Source organism: Ornithorhynchus anatinus, chromosome 1, assembly GCF_004115215.2.
Source record: "Ornithorhynchus anatinus isolate Pmale09 chromosome 1, mOrnAna1.pri.v4, whole genome shotgun sequence".
Lineage (NCBI taxonomy): Eukaryota > Metazoa > Chordata > Mammalia > Monotremata > Ornithorhynchidae > Ornithorhynchus > Ornithorhynchus anatinus.
Genome location: NC_041728.1, coordinates 70,602,142 through 70,629,494, shown reverse-complemented (window position 1 = coordinate 70,629,494; position 27,353 = coordinate 70,602,142). Strand labels below are relative to the sequence as shown.

Here is a 27,353-nt window from a genome sequence, read left to right as displayed (position 1 = left end):
ATGATCTGGGCCGTACATTGGAGAAGGGAGAAATGAGAGGCAGGGAAACCAGCGAGGAGGCTGATGATGGGATATGGATATCCCAAGATGGGATATGGGATATGACAAATCCCTGGACCAGGGGTCGTTTGGGTAGAGAGGGAGAAGAGGATCCTGGAAGTGCTGAAGAGGAATATTCAACAGGTGTTAATGACAGAATGCATTTGGAGTTTGAAGGAGAGATCGGAGTCAAGGATAATACTAAGGAATGGGCCTCAGGAATGGCGGAGGTGGGGGTGGGGGCGTGGGAGGGGAAGCTGGTTTTGTCAAGTTGTCAGCGGTGATAATAATAATAATAATGTTGGTATTTGTTAAGCGCTTACTATGTGCAGAGCACTGTTCTAAGCGCTGGGGGAGATACAGGGTAATGAGGTCATCCCACGTGAGGCTCACAGTTAATCCCCATTTTACAGATGAGGTAATTGAGGCACAGAGAAGTGAAGTGACTTGCCCACAGTCACACAGCTGACAAGTGGCAGAGGCAGAAGTTGAACCCATGACCTCTGACTCCACAGCCCTGGCTCTTTCCATTGAGCCACACTGCTTCCCTAGCAGTGATGAGAAAGTTGGGTGGAGGAGAGGATTTGGGAGTGGAGATGTGGAGTTTAGCTTGGGATGAGCATGTAGCAATGCCCTGGAGGCAGGAGGAAATGTGAAACTGCAGAGAGGGAGAGGGGTTGGAGCTAGTGAGGTAGATTTGGGACTCATCTTCATAGATTCTTCTTGCAGATTTCTCCAGCACTGCTAATCACATTTTTGGAATGCTTCACTGTAGTTGGTTTGATTTGGGGGTCAAGGAGTTATCCCTATGCCTCTGGGTAAACATGGGGTGCTGAGCCCAAGGGCTAGCTAATTTTAAGCTCATAATAATTAACTATGTTATTTGTAACCGTATTTGTTACCATTATTTGTTACTATGTGCCAATCATTGCTATAAACGTTGGAGTAGATACAAAGTAATCAAGTTGGACACAGTCCCTGTCCCACAAGGAGCTCACAGTCTAAATCCCCATTTTACAGATGAGGCAACCGAGGTCCAGAGAAGTTAAGTGACTTGACCAAGGTCACACATAATAATAATAATAATGTTGGTATTTGTTAAGTGCTTACTATGTGCCAAGCACTGTTCTAAGCGCTCGGGTAGATACAGGGTAATCAGGTTGTCCCACTTGAGGCTCACAATCTTAATCCCCATTTTACAGATGAGGTAACTGAGGCACAGAGAAGTTAAGTGACTCGCGCACAGTCACACAGCTGACAAGTGGCAGAGCCGGGAGTCAAACTCATGACCTCTGACTCCGAAGCCCAGGCTCTTTCCACTGATCCACGCTGCTTCCCCACACGGCAGGCAAGTGGTGGAGCCGGGATTAAAACCCATGACTTCTGACTCCCAAGCCCGGGCTCTTGCCACTAAGCCATGCTGCTTCTCAGGTCATCACCTGAAATACATCATTCCCCCAGTCTCTGTGATTTCCAGAAGAAATGAACATAAGGCCATCTCCTCTGCCCTCACTCCCCCATCAGTCCCTCCTACCCCAGCCCAGTTCTCCCCCGACCCATCACCAGCCCAGCCCTTGGCCATGATAATAATAATAATTAATAATAATAATGATGGTATTTGTTAAGAAATTACTATGTGCCAAGCACTGTTCTAAGCATTGGGACAGATACCAGGTAATCGGGTTGTCCCACGTGGGGCTCACAGTCTTAAGCCTCATTTTACAGATGAGGGAACTGAAGCACAGAAAAGATAGGTGGCTTGCCCAAGGTCACACAGCAGATAAGTGGCAGAGCTGGGATTAGAACCTGCATCCTCTGACCCCGAAGCTCGGGTTCTTTCCATAAGCCACGCTGCAACCCCTATAATAATAATAGCAATGATGGTATTTGTTAAGCGCTTACTATGTGACAGGCACTGTACTAGGCGATGGGGTGGATACAAGCAGATCGGGTTGGATGCAGATCAGGATGATCTTAGACCTGAGCAAGTTTCCTCCCCTGCCACCGGTCACACTGGCTGGGAGCAAACCACCCCGGGCGGAGCACTTCTCTGGGCCTCAGTTACAGCATCTGTAAAATGGGATAAGACTGTGAGCCCAAGGTTGGGATTTTGCTAATTTACTAATTGGAGAAGAAGCATGATCTTGGGGAAAGAGCACAGGCCTGGGAGTCAGAGGACTGGGTTCTAATCCCACCTCTGCCTCATGTCTGCAGTGTGACCTTGAATAAGTCACTTCACTTTCTGGTGCCTCAGCTACCTCATCTGTCAAATGGGGATTAAAGTTGTGAGCCCCATGTGGGACAGGGATTGGGGCCAACCTGATGATCTTCTATCTACCCCAGCTCTTAGTACAGTGCTTGGCACACAGTATCACTTAAGAAATACCACAGTCATCATCATCATCATCATCATCATCATCATCCTTATTCCCTGCCGGAAGCACTATATCTGATCTGCAGCACAGTGCAAACTAAAGCTGCCCCCACCCTGAGGAGGTAGCCATCACCGGAGCTGCTGATCAGATCTGCAGCTGGGATTGGTCTGTACCGTCTTGTTAAATTCAGCTACAGAACTCATGCAAAGGCAGCAGTCCCCTCCCCAGTGTCACTTGTTAATGAATTCAAATATCCTGGAGATGTTTATGGCATTTATTCATTCACTCAGCAATACTTATTGAGCGCTTACTGTGTGCATTTGGAAAGTACAGTTCAGCAATTAAGAGAGACAATCCCTGCCCACAACGGGTTTACAGTCTGGAAGGGTGGAGACAGACATCAAAACAAGTAAACAGGTATCAATAGCATCAATATAAATAAATAGAATTATAGATACACATCAGAACAAGTAAAACAGGCATTTACATAAATAAATAGAAATACAGATATGCATATATATATATATATATATACACACACACACACAAGTGCTGTAGGGTGGGGATCGAGGTAGAGCATAGGGAGAGAGTTGGGGCGAGGTGGAAGGGAGAGGGGGAGCTGAGGAAAAAGGACCTTAGTTTGGGAAGGCCTCCTGGAGGAGGTGAGCCTTAAGTAGGGCTTTGAAGAAGGGAAGTATGATTGTTTGGCAGATTTGAAGAGGGAGGGCAATCCAGGCCAGAGGTAGGATGTGGGCCAGGGGTCGATGGTGGAACAGGTGAGAACGAGGCACAGTGAGAAGGTTAGCACCAGAGGAGCACAGTGTGTGGGCTGGGAAGGAGAGAAGGGAGGTGAGGTAGGAAGGGGCAAGACGATCCCACAACGGGTTTACAGTCCACATGACTTGTCATTAGAGAAGAAGGTGGAGCCCAAGACTTTGAAGACCGAATAAATCCTATTGCTCTGAAAATGAGAGGCCAGACCTCCCAAGAAGAAGGTGGAGTAAACATTTATCTTCCGAGCTGTCTTCATCAATTCGTCCGGTTTCTCGCTGGTGTGCAGGTGTGCAATCAATCCTATTTATTGAGTGCTTACTGTATACAGAGCACTGTACCAAGTGCTTGGGAGAGTGTACACTGTAACAGAGTTGATACACATGTTCCCTGCCCGCAGCAAGTTTACAATCCTTTCCTGATAGAACTATGCTACCACACAAGTTGTCACTCGCTGCCATTGTTGTTTCTTTAAGGGCAAGTCTCAGACCGCCACTTTGAGTAGACCTTCTGCTTTAGGAAATAATAATATTGGTAATAATAATAATAGTATTTGTTAAGCACTTACTATGTGCTGAGGACTGTTCTATAATCAGGTTTGATCCACAGTCCCTGTCACTCATGGGGCTCACAGTCTAAGTAGAGAAGCAGTGTGGCTCAGTGGAAAGAGCGTGGGCTTGGGAGTCAGAGGTCGTGGGTTCTAATCCCGCTCCGCCACTGGCCAGCTGTGTGACTTTGGGCAAGTCACTTAACTACTCTGGACCTCAGTTACCTCATGTGTAAAATGGGAATTAAAACTGTGAGCCCCATATGGGACAACCTGATCACCTTGTATCCCCCAGCGCTTAGAACAGCGCTTTGCACATAGTAAGTGCTTAACAAATGCCACCATTTATTTTTTATTTTATTAATTTTAAGTAGGAGGGAGAACAGGTATTGAATTCACATTTTGCAGATGAGATAACTGAGGCACAGAAAAGCTAAGTGACTTGCCCAAGGTCACAAAACAGACATGTGGCAGAGCCAGCATTAGAAGTCAAGTCCTCTCACTCCCAGGCCTGTGCTCTTTCCACTAGGCCTGGAACAGGAGGGAGTTTGAGTACCAAAGTGCTAGAAAATGTATGTTAGAATGTGCCTAGTGTGCAGGTATCAGCAGTTGCTTACATACTGCAGGGCAGATGCATTATTATTGCATTTGGATCTGAAGTCTGTTAGGGAGGAATCATATCTTGCCCTCAATTCTGTCCAAGAGGTGGTTTGGTGGGAAGACCCCAAGCTCTGTGGATCAAGGAGATTATTTGCCTGTATTTTGAGATAAGTCTGAAACTCCTCTTGGTAGGCGGAGCTTGCCAAGCCAAACTAGAACGCACAAGCCCAGATCAGTCAAAAACCCAAACGTCAGCGGGTAAGGACTTGAAGGAGAAAGGTGAGTGGGAAACTTTTTCTTGACTATTAAGGTCAGTGAAAATAGCTTTACCCTATTGGGCAGGGAATATGCCTGTTTATTGTTTTATTCTACTTTCCCAAGTGCTTAGTACAGTGCTCTGCACATAGTAAGTGCTCAATAAATACGATTGAATATATACCATTAAACCAAGTGGAACTGTTTGTGCTAATTTAGTTTTGTTATTTAGTCAGAGGAGCCGTTTTCTTACTTAGTAAGACGGTCCTGAGAAGGAAGAAAGAATAAAAAGATGGATAAGCAAAATGTGTATGGGTATATTTAACCCAGTGACTCTGAGCACATCAAGAAATGGTCTGTAATTCATTGAAAGAGGGGTGAAATGGAAAAAGATTCTTTGGAGAAGAGATTATAACCCTTGAGATTGGCTTTCACCAGGAGGGTCAGCCTATGAGAGGGGTCCAGGAGAGACCCTTGCACTAGCCAAATCAATAGAAAGGGAAAGCAGATTTTTGTTTCCTGAGCAGTGTGATCTCTCCAGGCCTGCCTTTGGGAATAATAATAATATTAATAATGGTAATTGTGGTATTTGTTAAATGCTTACTATGTGCCAGGCACTGTACTAAGCGCCGGAGTAGATACAAGCTAATCAGTTTAAACGGAGTCCCTGTCCCATGGAGGGCTCACAGCCTTAGTCCCCATTTTACGGGTGAGGTAACTGAGACATAGAGAAGCTAAGTGACTTGCCCAAGGTGCCACGGTAGAATAGTGGCGGAGCTGGGATTAGAACTCAGGTCCTTCTGATTCTCAGGTCCATGCTTCTCCAAGGTTTTCAAGGCTTTTCTGTAATGGCATTCTGCCGGTCGAATCTGCAGTCACAAGGGGTTGTGATGGAACGCCCCATTCCGTGTGCCTGATACCCCTGGCCCTAACCATATCAGCTGGCCTGGCATTGCCCTTACCCCTCTAACCTTGTCGGTTCCATACCTGTTGGACCCCATAGTGGCGACATAAGGAGGGGTTGGAGAGGCTAAGGTGGAGAATCTTTTTCTATTCCAGACAATGATGCTGCCTTGCTGAGACAGTTATGAAGGGTTATGACCCCATGGCCGGGCACAGCCTTTCTTTGGAAAAGTGCCTTCTTACTGCGTAGCTGCCTTTTCTTTAAGCTGATTTCAGAGAGAGCTGCTATAAAACAATGCCATTTTGGAGGTGCAAATTGGGATTTTAAAGAATAACGTTCCTGCTGCCTGGATCATTTTTCTAAAACATGGTTCTGTGCATATCTCAAATGCCTCCAATGGTTGTCCATCTCCACATCAAGCAGAAACACCTCAGGACTGGATTCGAGGCACTCCATCAGCTCATTCTCTCCCTTATTTATCCTCACTCCTCTCCCACTAAACCTAAATAAGTGTTTAACAAATATTACTAGTATTATGAACTCTGCCTGATTCTCCACGGAAGCTTTTTACCTAAAGGGACTCTGAAACCCTGATAGAATAATCCTGCTACACTGTAGGGTCCTTGAGGGTAGGGATCTGTGAGCCCATTGTTGGGCAGGGATTGTCTCTGTTGCCGAATTGTACATTCCAAATGCTTAGTACAGTGCTGTGCACATAGTAAGTGTTCAATAAATATGATTGAGTGAATGTTTACTTATTGAACTCTCCTAAGTGCTTAATATAGTGTTCCGCTCAGAATAAGCACTCTGCATACTAAAGACTGATTGACTCTCTCAGTAACCAAGGTGGCTATTCAAGAGCATTTATGAAACACCTACTGGGTGCGGGGTACTGTACTAAGCATTGAATAAAAGCAATTAATAATAATATGCTGATTTTAAGTGGTTACTATGTGCCAGGTAAATACCAGATAATCGGGTTGAACAGAGTCCCTGTTCCATACAGGGCTCACAGTCTAAGAGGGAAAACATTTTACCCTTCATCGATCCTTCAGAGTGTACCTGTTGGTTTGAACTATGAGACTGTCCTGACTTTATGATCACTGGGTTTGTTTTCTTCTTATTTGACTTTCACCAGGATAACAAACCTAATCAAACATGGGCTGTTTCCTACGGCCCTCACCCTCATTGGAGAGTGGCCGGCAACCTCTTCTAGACTTTTTCCAGACCGGCGCATCACAATTGATCAATGATATTTATCGAGCACTTACCGTGTGCTCAGCATCGTACTAAGCATTTGGGAGAATACAGTACGATAGAGTTGGTAGACAAAATCCTTTCCCTCAGAGAGTTTGCAAGCTAGTGGGATCAATCATAGAGTGTAGCTAAAAATGTCCTTTCTAGGTTGGCAACTTTCCCAATGCTTACCCTCCTTCTTTTGTTTCTCAGGACTCCAAGATCTCAAAATCATGGCTGGGAAACCCAAGCTCATCTACTTCAAAGGCAGAGGCCGAATGGAGTCAATTCGGTGGCTTTTGGCCGCAGCTGGGGTGGAGGTTAATTTTTGATAATAATAATAATGTTGGTATTTCTTTAGTGCTTACTATGTGCCAAGCACTGTTTTAAGCGCTGGGGTAAATACAAGGTAATCAGGTTGTCCCATGTAGGGCTCACAGTCTTCATCCCCATTTTACAGATGAGGGAACTGAGGCACAGAGAAGTGAAGTGACTTGTCCAGAATCACACAGTTGACAAATGGCGGAGCTGGAATTAGAACCCATGACCTCTGACTTCCAAGCCCGGGCTCTTTTCCACTGAGCCATGCTGCTTCTCCATAAGCCACGCTGCTTCTTGATGGGGGCCGAAGTAGTGGAGATGCTGGAGGTGCTTGATTTCAGAGGAAAAGGACCCTTCTGCTTTGGAAAATGGAAGCCAGGATCCCCTAAGAGGCAGTCTGCTCCCACAGCTTTCCAAGGGCCCCAGAAAGATGGACTCTAAGCACAAGAAGGAATAATAGTAATCATAATTGTGGTATTTGTTAAGCGCTTTCTATGTGCAAAACACTGTTCTAAGCACTGGGGTTGATACAAGGTAATGAGATTGTCCCACTTGGGGCTCACAGTCTTAATCCCCATTTTACAGATGAGGTAATTGAGGCACAAAGAAGTAAAGTGACTTGCCCAAAGTCACACAGCTGATAAATAGCAGAGCCGGGATTAGGATCCATGGCCTCTGACTCCCAAGCCCGTACTCTTTCCACTAAGCTACAAGATGAAAGCAGTGTATCTTATTGGACGGGCCTGGAAATAAGAGGATCTGGGTTCTAAATAAAGCTCTGCTACTTGGCTGCCATTTGAATTTGGGCAAGTCATTTTGCTCTCCATGCCTCATTTCCCTCATCTTTAAAATGGGGATTCAGTACCTTTTCTCCTTCCTGCTTAAACTATGAGCCCCATGTAGAAGAGGACAGGACAGTGATTGACCTGATAGTATTGTATCACCCTGATGCTTAGTACCATAGTTGTCATAGAGTAAGAGCTTAACAGATAGCACTGTTATTTTAATTATTACTAGAGGGTGCACTAAACAATACAGATTTTCTCTAGTCTGTAAGGTGGTTGTGCTCAGGGAATGTGTCTGCTATATTGTTGTGTTGTACTCTCCCAAGCACTTAGTACAATGTCCTGCACACAGTGAGCACTCAATAAATACGATCGATTGGTTGATTGATACTCCTTTGCCCAACATTCGCCCTCTGCTCACCCTACCCTCTGCAGAAGTAGACTGGGCATAGGCTCAGTAAATCATATTTATTGAGCACTTACTGTGTGCAGAGCACTGTTCTAAGCATTTGGGAGAGTACATCATAACAATGTAGCAGACACATTCCTTTTCCCCAGTGACCTTACAAACTAGAAGATCTGTAAACCGGTATATGGTCTGGGGTGGGGTGGGGTGAGCTGGACAAAATGAGAACAGTTGTGCAGGGGAGAAAGATTGAGGGAGGACTGAGGGAAGCAGTGTGGCCTAGTGGATAGAGCTCAGGCCTGGGAGTCAGACAGACCTGGGTTCTAATCCCAGCTCCGATTGTCCGCTGTGTGACCTTAGGCAAGTCACTTCACTTCTCTGTGCCTCAGTTACCTCATCTGCAAAATAGAGATTAAGACTGTGAACCCTATGTGGGACAGGGACTGTGTCCAAAGTGATGTGCTTGTACTCACTCTAGTGCTTAGTACAGTGCCTGCACATAATAAGCACCTAATAAACACCACAATTATTATTATTATTTTTCTGGGCCAACACACCTCTGGATGTTTCCTAGGGCTTGGCCTACAAGTCCCCGTCAACGGGATGTGGGCAACGTCACATGTCTGACACTGCTGAATGGGCTGTTTTGTTTTCAGGGGAGCCCATAGTAAATCTACTGAAACTCCTTTTAAAAAAGAGACAGGCGAGGGAGAGACAGAACTCTTTCAGTGGGGAAGTTAAAGAGGGTGGAGAAGTTAAAAAGAAAGGGTGTAGGGAGAGTAGTGAGTCAGCAGCAAGGATGGGCAGGACTGGGAGAGCCGTCAAGTACCACAGCTTTCTTCTGGTCTCACCTTCAGTGCATATGCCTCCCCCCAGCCTCTGCTGTTCACCCACATTTCTATCCATTAGCAGTCTTTCTTCAGCCTGTGTCATGGAGAGTCTGGTCTAGACTCCCTGGCGGTCAGTGCTGCCCAATTTAATGGACCTCCCCTAATAAAAATGACTGTGGTGTTTGTAAGTGCTCCTTGAGTGCCAAGTCCTGTCCCAAGTGCAGGGAAAGATATGAGATAATCAAGTTGGACCCAGTTCCTGTCCCAGCTGGGGCTCACAATCTAAGGGGGGAGGGAGGGCAGGAATTTAATTCCCATTTTACAGATGAGAAAAATGAGGCACAGAGAAATTAAGTGACTTGCCCAAGGTCACGCAGCAGGCAAGTGGCAAAACTGGGATTAGAACCCAGGTTTATGATGCTGAAGCGTAATGGGTCCGTTCCCAACATTCCCTTCTGCTTCGCACCTTGTGACCTTGACCCCAGTTTTCCGATTGGTGTAGGTCTAATAAGAGCAAAATGCCCTTTTATCCAGAAAATAGAACCAGGAACATTGTCAGTCTAATCTCACAATGTATTACAAAATTTAATCGGAAGAATAAATCGTGCTACTTATACCCTCTACTGTCAGTTCAGCTTTTCCATGCCACCTAAGAACTTGAGTTATCACAGCTCTCTTAGCACTTATCTATACATCCTACGTATTCTATTACCCCTTCTACCTCTAATTTAGTTCAGTGTCTCTCTTCCCTACTCTAACGCAAAGATCCTGGGAGGCAAGGATGGGGGAGGGGGAGGCATGTTGATTGACTGATTGTTTCAGAAGGGTGGAAGGTAGAGAAGGATATTTGAGAAAGAAAACCTGAATAAGAGGGCAGCAGAGGAAAAGAATATTCATTAATAAATAGACCACATGGAAGCATCAACCACAGGTCACAGCTTTATTCGGGAAACGCAGGGGAACCAAAACTGAGATTGAAGTTGGCTCAGACTGGAATCCTAGAGTTCATTCATTCAGTTGTATTTGTTGAGCACTTACTGTGTGCAGAGCACTGTACTAAGCGTTTGGGAGAGTTCAATACAACAGTAAACATAGAAAACAGAAAGTGCCTATCCTAAGAATGACCTGCCAGAGGAGTGAATTTTGCTGCTCTGGGAACTTTAGAAGTTAGGTGTATGACCTCCCTCATCCTCTCTAGACTGTAAAGTCATTAAGAGCAGGAAAGGTGTCTGTTAATTCTGTTGTATTGTATTCTCCCAAGCATTTAATGCAGCGCTCTGCACATAGTAAGCTCTCAATGAATGTCACTGATTGCTTGATCATTGACCTCTTTCCTGTCAAGCTACATTAAACTCTAGACTACAGTCTAGTTCGTCAGTCAATTGAGCACTCGTGCAGAATACTGTACTAGGCACCTGGGAGAGTACAATATACATATTCCCTGCCCACAACGAGCTTACAGTCTAGAGGGTAATCTTGGAGGGCATACAGGAGGGCAGGGCAGGAATGTATCTACCAACTCTGTTATACTGTACTCTCCCAAGTGCTTAGTACACAGTAAGTGTTCAGTAAATAAGGCTGATTAGATAAAACTAACCCTATCACTTCCAACACACATTCTCCCATCCCCATCCCTTTCCCCATCCCAGTTTTTTTTTTTTTTAATGGCATTTGTTAAGTGCTTACTATGTGCCTGGCACTGTACTAAGTGCTGGGGTAGATGCATGTTAAATCAGGTTGGACACAGTCCCTGTCTCATGTGGGGCTCACTGTCTTAATCCCCATTCAACAGATGCGGTAACTGAGGTACAGAGAAGTTAAGTGACTTGCCCAAGGTCACACAGTAGACAAGGGGCAGAGCAAGGATTAGAACCCAGGTCTGTCTGACTCTCAGACCCAGGCTCTGTCCTTTAGGCCATGCTGCTTTAGCTTTTCTTCCTGTGCCTTGAATTAATCAATGACTCTTAATATGTGAGTCATTCTAATTTGTATCTACCCCAATGCTTAGTACAGTGTTTGGCAAATAGTAAGGTGTTCTAATCCCAGCTCCGCCACTTACTTGCTGTGTGACCTTGGGCAAGTCACTTAAGTTCTCTGTGCCTCAGTTCCCTCATCTGCAGAATGGAGTCCCATGAGGGATTTGGTGATCGTGTCTGCTAATTCTGTTGTATCGTACTCTCCCAAGCACTTAGAAGAGTGATCTGCACATAGTAAGCACCCAATAAATGCCATTAATTGATTGGGACAGAGAACTCAAAAAAAAACAGAGAGCCAGGCATCAATCACTTCAAGGAGGGGTGATTTTTTCTGGGCTGATTTGGAATCATCCTTTGCACTGTCAAGATGCCCCTCCTTTTTAAGGCTGACAGAATGGGGATACATGAGATTTCAAGGGCTTTTGCAATAGTTAATTTGTTTTTCCCCTTCTGGGGGTCAATCCGAGAGAGGTTCCCGGCATTACAGCCTTGGCATCTAACTGCAAGCCCGTTGTCTTCATTTTCCTTTTCTAGTTTGAAGAGGAGTTTCTGGAAACAAGGGAACAATATGAGAAGTTACTGAAAGGTGAGCTTCAATTTGCTTGTTAGATTCAATCGATCATATTTATTGAGCACTTACTGTGTGCAGAACATTATATAAGAACTTGGGATAATTCATTTATTCAGTCATATTTATTGAACAATTACCTTGTGCACAGCACGGTACTAAGCGCTTGGGAAAATACAATATAATAATAGACAGACACAATCCCTGCCCACAGCATGGGAAAATACAATATAGCAGAGTTGGTAAACATGTTCCCTTCCCACATTGAGCTGATACCACTAATTCCCTGACTTTCTCTCACTGGGGGATATTTTCATTTCTCACTCCTAGGAGTTACCTAAACAAAGATCCTAGAAGTAGTGGTAATACTGTGGTATTTGTTAAGTACTTTGTGGATACAAGATAATTAGGTTGGACACAGTCCCTGTCCCATATAGGTCTCACAGACAAAGTAATAGTAGCATGGACAGGTATTTAATTGCCATTTTACAGATGAAACAAGCAGATGGCAAAGACAATATTAGAATCCAGGCCTTCCGACTCTCAGGCCCATGTGTTTTTTACTAGGTCATGCGGCTTCTCATACATTTCCAAGAGTTCCCAAGGGTAGCCCAAGGATTCATTCCCAAAGTCCAACTTTGCCTTGTGCATATCAGCTAGATGTGGCAGAAATAATTCCATTTGATAGTTCTCTTTTGCAGGAGGAAGCTTTCCAAATGGAGTATTCAGCCCTTCTCTTGCATGGATCCTTTCTAATCAATCAGTGGTGTTAATTGAGTGTTACCTGCCTGCAGAGCACTGTACTGACTGCTTGGGAGAGTACAACAGGACATGCTGTCTGCCCTCAAGGATTTTACACTGTCATTTTTAGTGAGGAGGGACTCTGTCCTTGGGCATTTAACAAGCTAACATTTGGACATCAGAAGTCATAAGTTTATGCCTCATTCATTCATTCATTCATTCATTCATTCATTTGTATTTATTGAGCACTTACTATGTGTAGAGCACTAATAATAATAATAATAATAATGTTGGTATTTGTTAAGCGCTTACTATGTGCCGAGCACTGTTCTAAGCTCTGGGGTAGACATAGGGGAATCAGGTTGTCCCACGTGGGGCTCACAGTCTTAATCCCCATTTTACAGATGAGGGAACTGAGGCACAGAGAAGTTAAGTGACTTGCCCACAGTCACACAGCCAATAAGTGGCAGAGCTGGGATTCAAACTCATGAGCCCTGACTCCAAAGCCCGTGCTCTTTCCACTGAGCCACGCTGCTTCTCCAGCCACGCTACTATACTAAGCGCTTGGAATGTACAATTCAGCAACAGAGACAATCCCTGTCCAACAACGGGCTCACAATCTCATTCTGTTTTAAAAAAGATTTTGTTTGATGAATTGTTTCTCTTAGTTATGCACATTTTAGTCATCTTGAAAGTCCAGTCTGATGGCATTTGGGGTTTGTGAGTATTGGTTCAGGAAGTTACTTTCAGCAGGACAATCTTTTCTAAATTAGAGTCTTAAAGTCAAATAATCTCTTAAACTGGGAGCAGCTTCATTTTTTCATAGACACTGGTGAATGCCCTGGCACAGCTGGCAAAGGGTGTTACTCTGTGGAAAGCTGATTCTGGCTTATTGTTTCCATGCCTTGGCACGTCAGGGTGTGTCCAAGAGGGAAGTACTTAAAGACATCGCGAATAACTTTACAAATCTATTAGGACAATTACTGTTGAAAGAGATTCAGCCTCTTCTGGGATAACTGTGGGAACTGTGGGAAGTTTGGAGACACTCAATGACTTGAGCAGAGAAAACCAAGCTTGATTTAGGCATGTTTGCTCTTTGTTTTTAAGTTTACCCGGCTTTGTTGCAAAGCTGTGGGGTTTGTGAAGAAGCATTGCTATTTCAATCTTATTATCTTCAAAATGGGTTGATTGAGCCCCTGGAATCTTGGGAGGTTCTTTGCAAAAGTTCATAATGTTTGGTATGGTTCAAGAAGGCATAGTTTCACTAAAGAGATTAGTTGTAAACTGGCCTGGTGCCCAGGGAGGAAAAGGGTAAATTTTTTAATGGGAAAATGAGTTCCAGGCACGATAGAGAAGCAGCGTGGCTCAGTAGAAAGAACCCAGGCTTGGGAGGCAGAGGTCATGGGTTCTAATACCGACTCTGGCACTTGTCAGCTGTGTGACTTTGGGCAAGTCATTTAACTTGTCTGTGCCTCAATTACCTCATCTGTAAAATGGGGATTAAGACTGTGAGCCCCATGTGGGACAACCTGATTACCTTGTATCCCCCCCGAGCACTTAGAACAGTGCTTGGCACATAGTAAGTGCTAAACAAATACCATCATTATTGAAGCAGTGTGGCTTAGTGGAAAGAACACAGGCTTGGGAGTCAGAGGTTGTGGGTTCTAATCCCCGATCTGCCACTTGTCAACTGTGTGACCTTGGGCAAGTCACTTAACTTCTCTGTGCCTCAGTTACCTCATCTATAAAATGGGGATGAAGACTGTGAGCCCCACATGGGATGACCTGATTGCCTTGTATCTATCCCAGTGCTTAGAACAGTGCTTGGCACATAGTAAGTGCTTAACAAATACCAATACACTAGGCAGCATGGCCTAGTGTAAAAAGCACGGGCTTGGGAGTCAGAGGATTTGGGTTTTAATCCTGAATCCAACACTTATCTGCTGTGCGAACTTGGGTAATAATAATAATAATGATGGTATTTGTTAAGCGTTAGAGAGGCAGTGTGGCCCAGTGGTAAGAACACAGGCTTGGGAGTCAGAGATCATGAGTTCACATCCCGGCTCTGCCACATGTCATCTATGTGACTGTGGGCAAGTCACTTCACTTCTCTGTGCCTAAGTTACCTCCTCTGTAAAATGGGGATAACTGTGAGCCTCACTTGGGACAACCTGATGACCCTGTATCTCCCCAAGCACTTAGAACAGTGCTCTGCACATAGTAAGCGCTTAACAAACACCAACATTATAATTAAGTGCTTACTATGTGCCAAACACTGTTCTAAGTGCTGGGGGGATACAAGGTAAACAGGTTGTCCCACATGGGGCTCATAGTCTTAATCCCCATTTTTTACAAATGAGGGAACTGAGGCACAGAGAAGTAAAGTGACTTGCCTAAGGTCATACAGCTGACAAGTGGAGGAGCTGGAATTAGAACCCATGAACTCTGACACCCAAGCCCGTGCTCTTTCCATTGAGCCACGCTGCTTCTCTTGCTTGACTTCCCTGTACCTCAGTTTCCTCATCTGTAAAATGGGGTATTATGACTGTGAGCTCCATGAGAGACAGGGATTGTGTCCAACCTGATTATCTTGTATCTACCCCAGTTTTTAGCTCAGTGCCTAGCACATAGTAAGCGCTTAACAAATACCACAGTTGCTAAGTAGCTTACATTGTCATTTGTAGTGAGGAGTTTGTAGTGAAAAGCCATGAGGTTTCAACAAGCTAGCATTTGGACATTAGTAGTCAGGGCTCCATGCCTTTTCAGACAGTTTTAAGAAAACATTTAGTTTGGTGAGTTGTTTTCATTATTCTTGAGGCTGGAGTAAATACTGGAAAATCAATGAAGACATAGTCCCCATCCCACAGAAGGCCCCAATCTAAGTGAGAAAGGGTGGACACATACATGGAACCAAAAACAACAAGAAAGGCAAGTTAATATGGAACAGTCTAAAGTATCACCATTAAAATGCCAGATAAATTCTCCTTGGAAGGGAGAAGCCCTTGGTACCTCAGTCCCCAATGGAATCCACATCAGGGATATTTCCAAGCGAGAAACCAAGGAACCAATAGGTCCAGTGGTTTGCTCCAGATCCTTCACTGGCTGGACCAGGAAGAGCCAGCCCAAGTCTACTGACTCCCAACCCCATGCTCAAGACATTCCCTTGTGAAGCAAGCACCATTTGGAAGGTAGACAGAAATCTTAAGGCAATCGAAGTATAATGGTCAGCTTAAAGTGGCCTTGGAGAGTCCTTCCCTAAGTTCTCATTTCCTTTCCTCCCGCTCCCTTCTGCACCATCTTTGCACTTGGATTTGCTCCCTTCATCCACCCATCCCTCAGTCCCGCAGCCCTAATTTTTTTATTTATATCAATGTCTGTCTCCCCTTCTAGACTGTAAGCTTGTTGGGGACAGGGAATATGTCTTCCAACTCTGTTAAATTGTACTCTCCCTAGCACCTAATACAATGCTCTGCACACAGTAAACATTCAATAAATATGATTAATTGATCAACTGGCTTTCTTAAATACACTTATAGTTGCTCTATTTCATAGAAAACCCCAGTAACGGTGAAATTCACCCATGCGTTCAAATTTGATTGAAACTCATCACGTTTGCTTCTGCCTCTTTGTTTCATAATCCTTCCAAACTTCTGTGCTCTCTGAGCTCCTCCTTTCTTAATTGCAGGGCTCTGTTCATTCATTCAATTGTATTTATTGAGCGCTTACTGTGTGTAGAGCACTCTGGTCTCTCTGTGGCAGCTGAACCCCAGCTTTCAACTGGGTTGCAGCACTCTGTGACTTTGTTTTATTATGTCAATCAGTGGTATTTATCCAGCTCTTGTTGTATGCAGAGCACTGTACTAAGCTCTTGGGAGAGTACGATACAACAGAGTTGGTAGACAAGTTCCCTGCCCACCAGGATATCTTTAAATTGCTTCCTCTGGCCTCCTTGCTTTCAGTTTCCTACTTTCATTTCCCATGAAACAGAATCAGTTGCTGAGAATAGAGTAACATGATGAACTGCCATAGAGAAGGGAGTGGTTCTCCTCGAACAAGAGACGAGGAGACTAAATAGAAAGCAGCAGGTACTGCAAACATTAAACGTAACGGCAAACAATGGACACTCTTTTTGAGTGTGAAACCTGGCCAGAACACTTGGGTCCCTCATTGATCTTTTCAGGCACACATTGTCTCATGGGTGAGCTTCGTCATCAGTGGGGTCTTCTGTAAATAAGAAGGACAAATAAGCTCAGGATAGAAAGAACATCAATTCTTTTAAAAAATGGTGCTGGAGAAGGCTTTTGCGAATACCATGGACTGCCCGAAAAACAAACAAATGGATTTTGGTGCAAATTAAACCAAAGTGGTCGTTGGCAGGCCAAATGACTCTACTTAGATTAGCATATTTTGAACACATCATCAGAAGGACTAATTTTCTGGAGATGACACTGATGCTAGGAAAAGTCCAGGGAAAATGTGGAAGAGGCAGACCTGCAGTAAGACGGATAGAGATCATAACAACGGTAACGGAAGAAGCATTAAAAAGGTTGAGGATTATGGCAGAGGATGTTTTGGATAAAGTATGTTCATGGAGTCGCTACGATTTGGAAGCGACTCAGTGACACTTAACAATAATAATAATAATAATAAATAAGCTCATTGTGGGCAGAGAACATATCTACCAACTCAGTTGTATTGTACTCTCCCAAGTGCTTAGTACAGTGCTCTGCAGATAGTAAGGGTTCAATAAATATCATTGACTGATTCATTGATTGAATATGTGTATATATATGATCATTAATCATTTGTTTTATTCCTTATGAAATATATTTTCAAGAATTAATATATATATATATAGGAGGAAATCAATAATTTAGGAATTCTAAATCATTACTCCTGTGAGAGCTAGGATGTAGGAAAAAAGTCTTCAAAGCAAAATGCAAATGTGTAGTGCTTCAGCTGGACTTGCAATATACAAAAAATGAGGGAAATGATCCCTGGGAAGATTTTGGAGACCCATCTACAAACACAAAAGGATTGGGGTAGGAGTGATAAAAAGTATTGACAGAATAGGGAACTTCCTGTCATTTCAAAAAGCCGTGTACTTATTTTACATTAGCTGGCTTAAGAACTCAAATCAGAGATACAATTACTTTGTAAAAACTGACTCATAGTAATTGTTGCTGAGGAACTAAAAACCCCAGAAAGCATTCAAGCTTAATTTTGGTTTGATTCAACGGAAGCACAAAAGAACAGTTATTTCATCCAAAACGGCTTACTCATTTTCAAGAAGCTAAAACTAGCAATCTTTGTCTTGGCCAAACTAAGATGCCTGGCAAGAGCAAGGGCTTGGGAGTCAGAGGACTTGAGTTCTAATCCCTACCCATTGGCTTGTCTGCTGTGTGACTTGGGCAAGTCACTTAACTTCTTTGTACTTCAGTTACCTCATCTGTAAAATGGGGATTAAGACCGTGAAATCTATATAGGACAGGGACTGTGTCCAACTTGATTTCCTGGTGTGTACCCTGGCTCTTAGAACAGTTCTTGGCCCATAGTAAGCACTTAACAAATGCTGTAATTATTATGATTATTCTTGTTCTGTCCTTTGCCCTCCAGTCACCTGTTTCCGTCCCACCATCCATGCCTTTTCCCCTAGTCCTTCCCTCTTCAGATCTGCCATACCACGTCCCTTGCCATCTTCGAAGCCCTTATGTGGACACACCTTTTTCAAGGAATTGCTACTGTCATGTCATTCCAGTAGCCACCTTTAGCACTTTATTTAATATCGGAAAAATTTTCTTTCTGTTCCAGTTGAGTGATAAGAAAAGTTTCCTCTTTCTCCCTTTTTGTATCCAAGCAAGTTTTTAACCCATGCCTCTCCTTAGCCCGACCCCTTCTTTAGGCTGTAAAGGCCTAATGGAAAGAATGCAGGCCTGGGAATCAGAGGACTTGAGTTTTAATTCCTGTTCTACTGCTTGCTTGCTGTGTGGACTTGGGTAAATCACTTCAGTTCTCTGTTTCCCAGTTTCCTCATTTGTACAATGGGGACTCAATACCTCTTCTTTCTCCTACTTAGACTGTGAGCCCCATATGGGACAGTGACTGTATCTGACCTAATTTGTGTCTAAACCAGAGTTCAGGACAGTGTTTGTCAAATAGAAAGCACTTAATAAATACCACAGTAAAAATTAAAATAGAAGAACAGGGATAAAATCTTGTACAAAATAATTTAACAGACACATTCCCTGCCCACAGTGAGCTTACAGTTTAGAGGGGGAGACCGACATTAATAATAAATAAACAAGAGATAATAATAATTGTGGTACTTGTTAAGCCCTTACTATGTGCCAGGCACTGTACTAAGCTCTGGGATGGATACAAGCAAATAGGTTAGACACAGTCCCTGTCCCACATGGGGCTTACATAAATGCTGTGGATCTGAGGGGGAGGTGAATAAAGGGAGTAAGTCAGAATGACACAGAAAGGAGTGGGAGAAAAGGAATAATAATAATAATGTTGGTATTTGTTAAGCGCTTACTATGTGCCAAGCACTGTTCTAAGCGCTGGGGTAGACACAGGGGAATGAGGTTGTCCCACGTGGGGCTCACAGTCTTAATCCCCATTTTACAGATGAGGTAACTGAGGCACCGAGAAGTGAAGTGACTTGCCCAAAGTCACACAGCTGACAAGTGGCCGATCTGGGATTCGAACCCATGACCCCTGACTCCAAAGCCCGTGTTCTTTCCACTGAGCCATGCGGGTTTAGTCAGGGAAGACCTTTCAGAGATGTGCTTTGAAGGTAGGACAAGTAATTGTCTGTTGGATATGAAGAGGGAGGCTGTTCCAAGCCAGAGGAAGGACGTGGATGAGAGGTTGATGGTGATGGACAAGATCGAGGTACAGTGAGTAGGTTGGCATTAGAGACACGAAGTGTGCTGGCTAATTTGTCTGGAACAGATAACCACCAGGAAAGATAACCACCAGGAAACCAGCTGAACTCACTTTTTTCTCTTCTTCCTCCAGATGGAGTTCTACTTTTCGATCAAGTACCTTTGGTGGAGATGGATGGAATGAAGCTCACCCAGACCAGAGCCATTCTGAGCTACTTGGCTACCAAATACAATTTATATGGGAAGGACCCAAAGGAGGCGGCATTGTAGAGTATCAGCTTTACCCTTGTTCAATTTTAGTCAAGCTGCCAATCATTCATTGCTCATTGTGATGAATCTAGCTGTCAGTCATTGTCACTTCCCTATCAGTTATTTAATGGTATTTATTGAGCGCTTACTGTGGTCAGAGCTTGGTAAAGTTCAATACAACACTACTGAGGGCAGTATGGCCTAGTGGCAAGAATACGGGCTTGGGAGTCAGAGGACGTGCGTTTTGATCTCACCTCTACCACCTGTCTGCTGTGAGACCTTGGGCAAGGCACTTCACTTCTCTGTGTCTCAGTTACCTCATCTGTAAAATGGGGATTAAGACTGTGAGCCCTATGTGGGACAACCTGATTACCTTATATCTACCCCGGCACTTAGTAAAGTGCTTGGCACATAGTAAGTGCTTAACAAATACCTTAATTATTATTACTACTATTCTCAGTGCCTTGGTTACCTCATCTGTAAAATGGGGATTAAGACTGTGAGCACCACGTAGGACTACCTGATTCCCTTGTATCTAACCAGTGTTTAGAACAGTGCTTGGCACATAGTAAGCACTTAACAAATATCATTATTATTATTCGGTAGATACAATTCTTTCCCACAAGGAACTTACAGTTTACATTGGGAGAGAGGCATTAAATAGGTTAGGGGTTGGTAAAATAGTAGGAATGTGTCTGCTATATTGTTGTGTTGTACTCTCCCAAGTGCTTAGTACAGTGCTTTTCACACAATAAGTGCTCAATGATCTATTGATCGATTGATTTATAAGAATATTTACATAAATACTGTGGGGCTGGGGTTAGTGTCAAAGTGCTTTAAAGGCTAAACAGCCAAGTGCATAGTTGACACAGAGGGGAGAGTGGATAAGGGAAATAAAGGGAAGGCCTTTGGATGAGATGTGATTTTCGGAGGGTTTCGAAGTGGGGAGAGTGGTGGATTGTCAGAGACGAAATGTGAGGGAGTTCCAGGCCAGAGGGAGAATAATAATGATGGCATTTGTTAAGCGATTACTTTGTGCCAGCCATTATACTAAGCACTGGGGTGGACACAAGCAAATCGAGTTGGACACAGTCCTTGTCCCATGTGGGGCTCACAGTTTCAATCCCCATTTTAAGGATGAGGTAACTGAGGCACAGAGAAGTGAAGTGGCTTGTCCAGGGTCACACAACAGACAAATGGCAGAGCAGGAATTAGAATCCATGACCTTCTGACTCCAAGTCCATGCTTTATCCACTACGCCATGCTGCTTCCCCTACATGGGCAAGGGGTAGATGATGGGATAGATGAGATTGAGGTACAGAGAGTAGGTAGGTGCTAGAGGAGTGGAGTGTGCAGGTTCGGTTGGGGGAGATCTGTGAGGTTAGGTAAGAGGGAGAGAGCCAACTAACTGCTTTACAGCCAATGATAAGGAGTTTCTGTTCGACGTGGAGGTGGACAGGCAACTCCTGGAGGATTTTGAGGGGTGGAGAAATATGGACTTAATAGTTTTTCAGAAAAACGATCCAGGCCACAGAGTGAAGTAAGGACTGGAGAAGGGAGAGGCAGCTAAGTAAGTGAGGAGGCTGCTACGGTAGTCAAGATGGGAAGTAATTGCTTGGATCAGTGTGGTAGCAGTGTGGAAGGAGAGGAGAGGGCAAATTCTAGAGATTTTGCAAAGGTAGAATCGGCAAGATTGAGTGTGTAGTCTTCATGTTCTTTCCCTGTTTTAGCATAAGGTGATATTTTGCACTCTAGGATAGAATAATAATTACCATTATTATTAGTAGGCTATTGTTGAGCACTTACTTTGTGCCAAGCACAATACTAAATGCTGGGGTAGAAAATCAGGTTGGCCTCAATATCTCCTCTATGTGGGACTCACAGTCTAAGTAGGAGGGGTGACAGGTATTAAATCCCCATTTTACAGATGAGGTAACTGAGCTCAGAGAAGTTAAGGGATTTACCAAGGTCACACAGCAGACAAATGGTGAAGTCTGGATTAGAATCCAGGTCCTCTGACTCCCAGGCCCCTGCTCTTCCACTAGACCACACCGCTTGTCCAGCAGTTTGAAAGATGAAACTTGACACTTGACATTTACTCATATAAATATAGTTGATAAAAATGTCATTGGTACCTATTGACACTGCTCTTTCGATTATGGAACTGTATTTGATTTTATAGCATTTAAAAATTTGTATTTACATTGTTTTAGTCAGTGTTTTTTATCTCGGGAATGCATCAATTCACTTGACATAATTTCTCATGGGAAACTTTTCTTTGTTTAGAGTTCTTTCACTTAACACTCTGTTTTCATGGGACCAATTTAGAACATTAACAGTAGCTGTGATATAGTGAGCACTTTAACAAATGCCATTTTTTAAAAAAAGAGCCCCTGTATTTTGAATTCATACAGCACATTTCCTCACAATCAGTCTATCAATTAATGGTGTTTATTGAGTGCTTACGGTGTGCAGAGCACTGTACTAAATGCTCAGGAAAGAAAGATACATTAGAGGTGGTAGACACAGTCCCTTACCCAAAGGGAGCTTTTGGCCTATTGCATTTTTCCATCAATCAATCCAAATTTATTGAGCACTGTAGGATGATGTAGTGGATAGAGCATGGGCCTGGGAGTCAGAGGGTCATAGGTACTAATCCCAGCTCTGCCATTTGTCTTACCCCCCTTCCCACCCCATAGCACTTGTATATATATATATATATATATATATATATAAATAAATATTTATTATTCTCCTTATTTTATTAATGGTGTATATATCCCTTCTGTCTTTCTACTGCCCACCCCACACGCTCCGCTCCTCTACCACCCACCTCCTCACTGTTCCCCATTCACACCTATCCCGCCGTCAACCCCTGGCCCACGTCCTCCCGCTGTCCTGGAATGCCCTCCTTACTCACTGACGCCAAGCTCCCTTCCTCTCTTCAAAGCCCTACTGAGAGCTCACCTCCTCCAAGAGGCCTTCCAAGACTGAGGCCCCCATTTTCCCTCTGTTCCTCCTCCACCCTCTGCTCCTCCCCCTTCTCCCTTCCCCTCCCCTCAGCTGAGCCCCCTTCCCCTCTGCTTCCCCTCCCCTCTCCACCCTCTACTCCTCCTCCTTCCCCTCCCCTCAGCACTGTGCTCATTTGTACATATTATTTATTACCCTATTTATTTGTTAATGAGGTGTACATCCCCTTGATTCTATTTATCATTTTCATTTTGTTCTGTTTATTCTGCTGTCTCCCCCGATTAGACTATGAGCCCATCACTGGGCAGGGATTGTCTCTATCTGTTGTCAAATTGTCCATTCCAAGCACTTAGTACAGTACTCTGCACATAGTAAGCGCTCAATAAATACTATTGAATGAATGAATGAATGTATGAATAAGAGAGATGAGTTGAGGATAATGCTAAGGTTACGGACTTGTGAGACAGGGAGGTTGGCGGTGCTGTCTACACTGATGGGAAGAAAGGTCAGGGGCAGGTCAGGGTTTGAGTGGGAAGATGACATATTCTGGACATGTTAAGTTGGAAGTGTTGGTGGGACATCCAGATAGAGGTGTCTTGAAGGCAGGAAGAAATGCGAGACTGCAGAGAAGGAGAGAGGTCAGAACTGGAGAGGTAGATTTGGGAATCATCTGTATAAAAATATTAGTTGAAACCAGGAGAGCAAATGTGTTCTCCAAGGGAGTGGGTATAGATGGAGAATAGTAGACCTGGAACTGAACTTTGAGGCACCCCCACAGTCAAAGGGTGGGAGCCAGAGAAGCAGAAAGGCCTACTGAATAGAGAGCACAGGCCCAGGAGTCAGAAAGACCTAGGTTCTAATTCCAGCTCTAATTCCACTTCTCAGCTGCATGACCTTGGCCAACTCACTTAACTTCTCCATGCCTCAGTTACCTCATCTGTAAAATGGGGATTAAGATTGTGAATGCCATGTGGGACAGGGATAGTGTCCAACCTGATTAGCTTGTATCTACCCCAGCACCTACTACAGTGCCTGGCACATAGTAAATGCTTAATAAATACCATTTAAAAAAAAAAAGAGGAAGAGGAGGATCCTGAGAAAGATTGAGAAAGGATGGTCAGAGAGATAGGAGGAGAACCAGGGGAGGACAGTTTAAGTGAAGCAATGAATCTGTTATTACAGGGTACTCTCTCAAATGCTTAGTATAGTGCTCTGCACACAGTAAGTGCTCAATGAATACCATTGAATGAATGAATGAATTCTGAAACAACCTCTGGACTAGGCTGAGATAGAGTGACTAGACTTGTCCTAGGCCACCCCGCCTCGTTGGACAGTGTTTCTCTCTTTGAATTTCACTGGCTGGAACCTCTGTGGAAAGGCAGCCAGCAACATTCAGGAGGGGAAGCACGAACAACCCATATAAACCCTGTGACTTGTTTCCGCGGCTTGTCCATTACCTTAAAAAAATTAACACTTTTTCAGTTTTTAAGGGTAAGTCTAGCACTTTTAATAAATTTCATTCAAATTGATTTGAGAATAGTTTAAACATAAAAGTAATTCCAGTAGGACTTGTTTAGGGGCATGATGCCTTCTGAAAGGTAGTAGGAGAAAATTTCCCTTTGCCATATTCACTGCCCAGAGCTGGCTTCAGTTACAGAAACTAGTTGTAACTAGATGAGTATTTCTTAAGGCTCAAAACTATTCTCTTTTCAGGATTAATATGTATACTGATGGCACAATGGATCTGATGACTATGCTCATATTTCATGCTTTCAAGCCTCCCAGTGAAAAGGAGAAAGACCTAGGCTCTATCCTGGATAAAGCTCAAACCCGATACTTTCCCGCCTTTGAAAAGGTATGTGCTCAGGTTTTATCCAAACCTGTACCTCTTACCCTACCTGTAATATATTTTAATGTCTGTCTCCCCTCACTACATTGTAAGCTCCTTGAAGGCAAGGAGAATGTCTACTGACTTTATTGCATTTTCCCCAATCATTTACTTCAGTGCTCTGCACATAGTAAGCATTCAATAAATAACACTGATAGATTGATCTGCATGCAGAGCTGGGGAGCCCTTAATTACCTCATGTACAAAAGAAAAAAAGCAAGTTGAAGCGTGGTTTCTCAGAGATTTTTATCCCCCTAAACCTGCTCGAGTGTTAGAAATGGGAAAGGAATGATTCCAAAAAAATAATTCACACTTTGGGAAGTTGCTCTGCATGTTCCAAGAGTGAAATTGAATTTAAGTTATGATGAGACTTGCAGGCAACATGATTATTTATAGTGGGTCTGATTGGCACTTTGTACCTGTGTGCAAAGGATTCAGGGTGAGAATCAGTACTTCCCTGCCCCAAGTCTAGAAATGCTTTTGTATTTACTCACTGCTGACCTCTGTAATGATGTGTTCATTCATTCATTCAATCGTATTTATTGAGCATTTACTGTGTGCAGAGCACTGTACTAAGCATTTGGAAAGTAAATTTGGCAACAGATAGAGACAATCCCTACCCAACAATAGGCTCACAGTCTAGAAGGGGTAAACAGACAATGAAGCAAAACAAGTAGACAGGCATCTTACTTTGTTGTTTCACAGATTCTCTGCAGTCTTTCAGAAGGTCCTGGGCCGAGGCCTCTTTCACTCTGAGGAGTAAATGAGCACAGGCCTGGGGGTCATGAGACCTAGGTTCAAATCCTGTCTTTGCCACTTGCCTTGTATATGATCTTAGCCACTCCATTTAACTTCTCTGTGCCTCAACTTCCTCAACTGTCTAATAATAATAGTGGCAATTTTGGTGGTTAAATACCTGTCTCCCTCCCCTTTAGACTACGAACCCCATTTGGGTCAAGGACTGCTGTGTCTGATCTATTTTATCTGTCCCAGCACATAGAACAGTGCTGACACTAAACAAATATCCCAGTTATTAATAGCTTAATCTACGGGCCTCTCTACCCTCTCAGGGTCGCACCTGGAGAGTTTCTGGTACTCTACCAGTCTCGACTATGGGAGGGAGAGTTAATCAGAGGCCTACCCATTCCACTCCCAGCTTGGGCAGTGGCTAGTGAGTGGAAGGCAATCTTCTACAAGTCAAGACTCCTCTGTGTTAAACAGCAATGGCATGAGAAAAAGTCTAGGGTGGAGACTCAGGTTTACTGCGAGGAAGGAGTCAATGGTAAACTATTTCTGTATTTTTACCAAGAAAGCTCTATGGACACACTACCAGAACAATTGTAGATGGAGGTAGGACGTTCTGGGAGAGATGTGTCCATGGCACTGCTATGGGTCGGAGATGACTCGACAGCATAAGACAAGACAAGACGTATCTGGACAGCTTTATAGTTTGAAGAAGGGTTGCTGACTGAAACTGGAATTGTCTTCCTTTGATAGAGAATAGGGTGAAAGTGAGAGAGTCAATTCTCTGCACTCCAGGGAGCTGGGGCCAGGGGAGGAGAGAGAGCAGGAGAGACAGACAGAAAGAGATTGATTGACTGATGGCTCAGGGGACAAGGCCGTCATGGTCATCATGGGCTTGGGACAAGGCTGTAGTTCAGTCAGCTGACTGCTTTCAGATATGATATTTGAGTTTCAAGTTTCAAACAGTCAGCTGACTGCTTTCAGACATTTGGGTTTCAAGCTTTCAAGCTATGTCTTCTGTTTTCAACCAGAGCAAATCACACCTCATTTTTATTCAGAATCCTTTGTTCTCTCCTGTTCTATAGATCTTGAAAGGCCACGGACAGGATTTTCTTGTCGGCAACAAGTTCAGCTGGGCGGACATTCAGCTGATTGAAGCTATTTTGATGTTAGAAGAGAAGAACCCTGCCGTTCTCTCCACCTTCCCTCTGCTACAGGTATTGAATCGGCCACACTGAGAGCACAATTATGTGCCAAAAGAGGTGTCCAGGAACCAAGAGAAGCAGACTGTGGGCCTCCAGGCCCCTCTCTGGACTTAGGTTTGCTGCCAGAGGAAACTCAAGGGGTCTATCTGGGTTTCGTTTTCAGGCTTCAGGTCACCAGCCAAATCCTGGTTGGGAAAATCTGGGATCTGGGGAGAAAGGGAAAGTCTAGCTGGTTCTGTTCTCAAGCATTTCCCTATTCCCTGGGCCCCTTTTTCTCTCACATCAATCAGATCTGGGGCTAGGAGGTTGGTGGTTTGGCCATTCAAGCCCTGATTGTACCAATGCTTGTTCTCAGGCTTTTAAAACGAGAGTCAGCAACATTCCCACAATTAAGAAATTCCTGCAGCCTGGCAGCCAGAGAAAGCCCCCACCGGATGACCACTACGTCGCAACAGTGAAGAAGGTTTTACAGTTCTAATGGCTGAAGGTGTGATGCCCTGGCCATTCTTGCCCCATCTGTGAGGTGGTCTCAAGGTTGGAAGGTCATGAGAAGATGTGGGAAGCTCATAGGTAAACATCTGAAACAAGATGGTGGAAGACCACTTAACTTGTGGGCGAACCTAGAAACAGAGGCCCAATTACATGAATTAAATGAAACAGCGTAAAACTGCTCATTCTGGGTTTTTTTTCAGTTGTGTTTCTGAAACTTTTATAAAATTAGTGTGACTTGGGAGAGCTATAGGCATTAGCATTTGAGGAATTATTTGTAAGGTTTATTACACTTTCATTCCTGGGCCTTATCAGTCAATCAGTCAATCACTGGTATTTATTGAGCGCTATTGTAGGTAGAGCCCTGTATTAAACAAGTGGGAAAGTACTGTTGGAAAATATCCCGAGTAAGGAGTCAGGTTAGGCCAGCCTTTTATTCATTTTGTTGCAACAAAAGGTCAGGGGCCGTTTGGTGGCCAAAAGACAAAGGAGTGAGGATGAGCCCATCCTTATATTTCCCACTGGTCCCGCTTCCTTGGGTCATGCAACACCAAGTCCCTCCCT

At 43.9% G+C, this 27,353-nt stretch overlaps 1 protein-coding gene and 1 non-coding gene across 2 annotated transcripts; both read left to right on the top strand.

Moving 5' to 3' along the window:
• The first annotated feature begins 6,506 nt into the window (after window positions 1-6,506).
• LOC100078653 (glutathione S-transferase A4-like) lies at window positions 6,507-26,967 on the top strand. The gene is made up of 6 exons (XM_029063726.2): window positions 6,507-7,047; window positions 11,580-11,631; window positions 19,378-19,510; window positions 24,177-24,318; window positions 26,181-26,312; window positions 26,656-26,967. Exons 1-6 carry the CDS (start codon window positions 6,883-6,885, stop codon window positions 26,776-26,778), a joined length of 747 nt encoding a protein of 248 aa, XP_028919559.2. The 5' UTR covers window positions 6,507-6,882; the 3' UTR covers window positions 26,779-26,967.
• On the top strand, window positions 25,412-25,549 carry LOC114817366. The gene has a single exon (XR_003765220.1). It is a non-coding gene; the product is annotated as a small nucleolar RNA SNORA7 (small nucleolar RNA).
• Window positions 26,968-27,353: the final 386 nt, after the last annotated feature.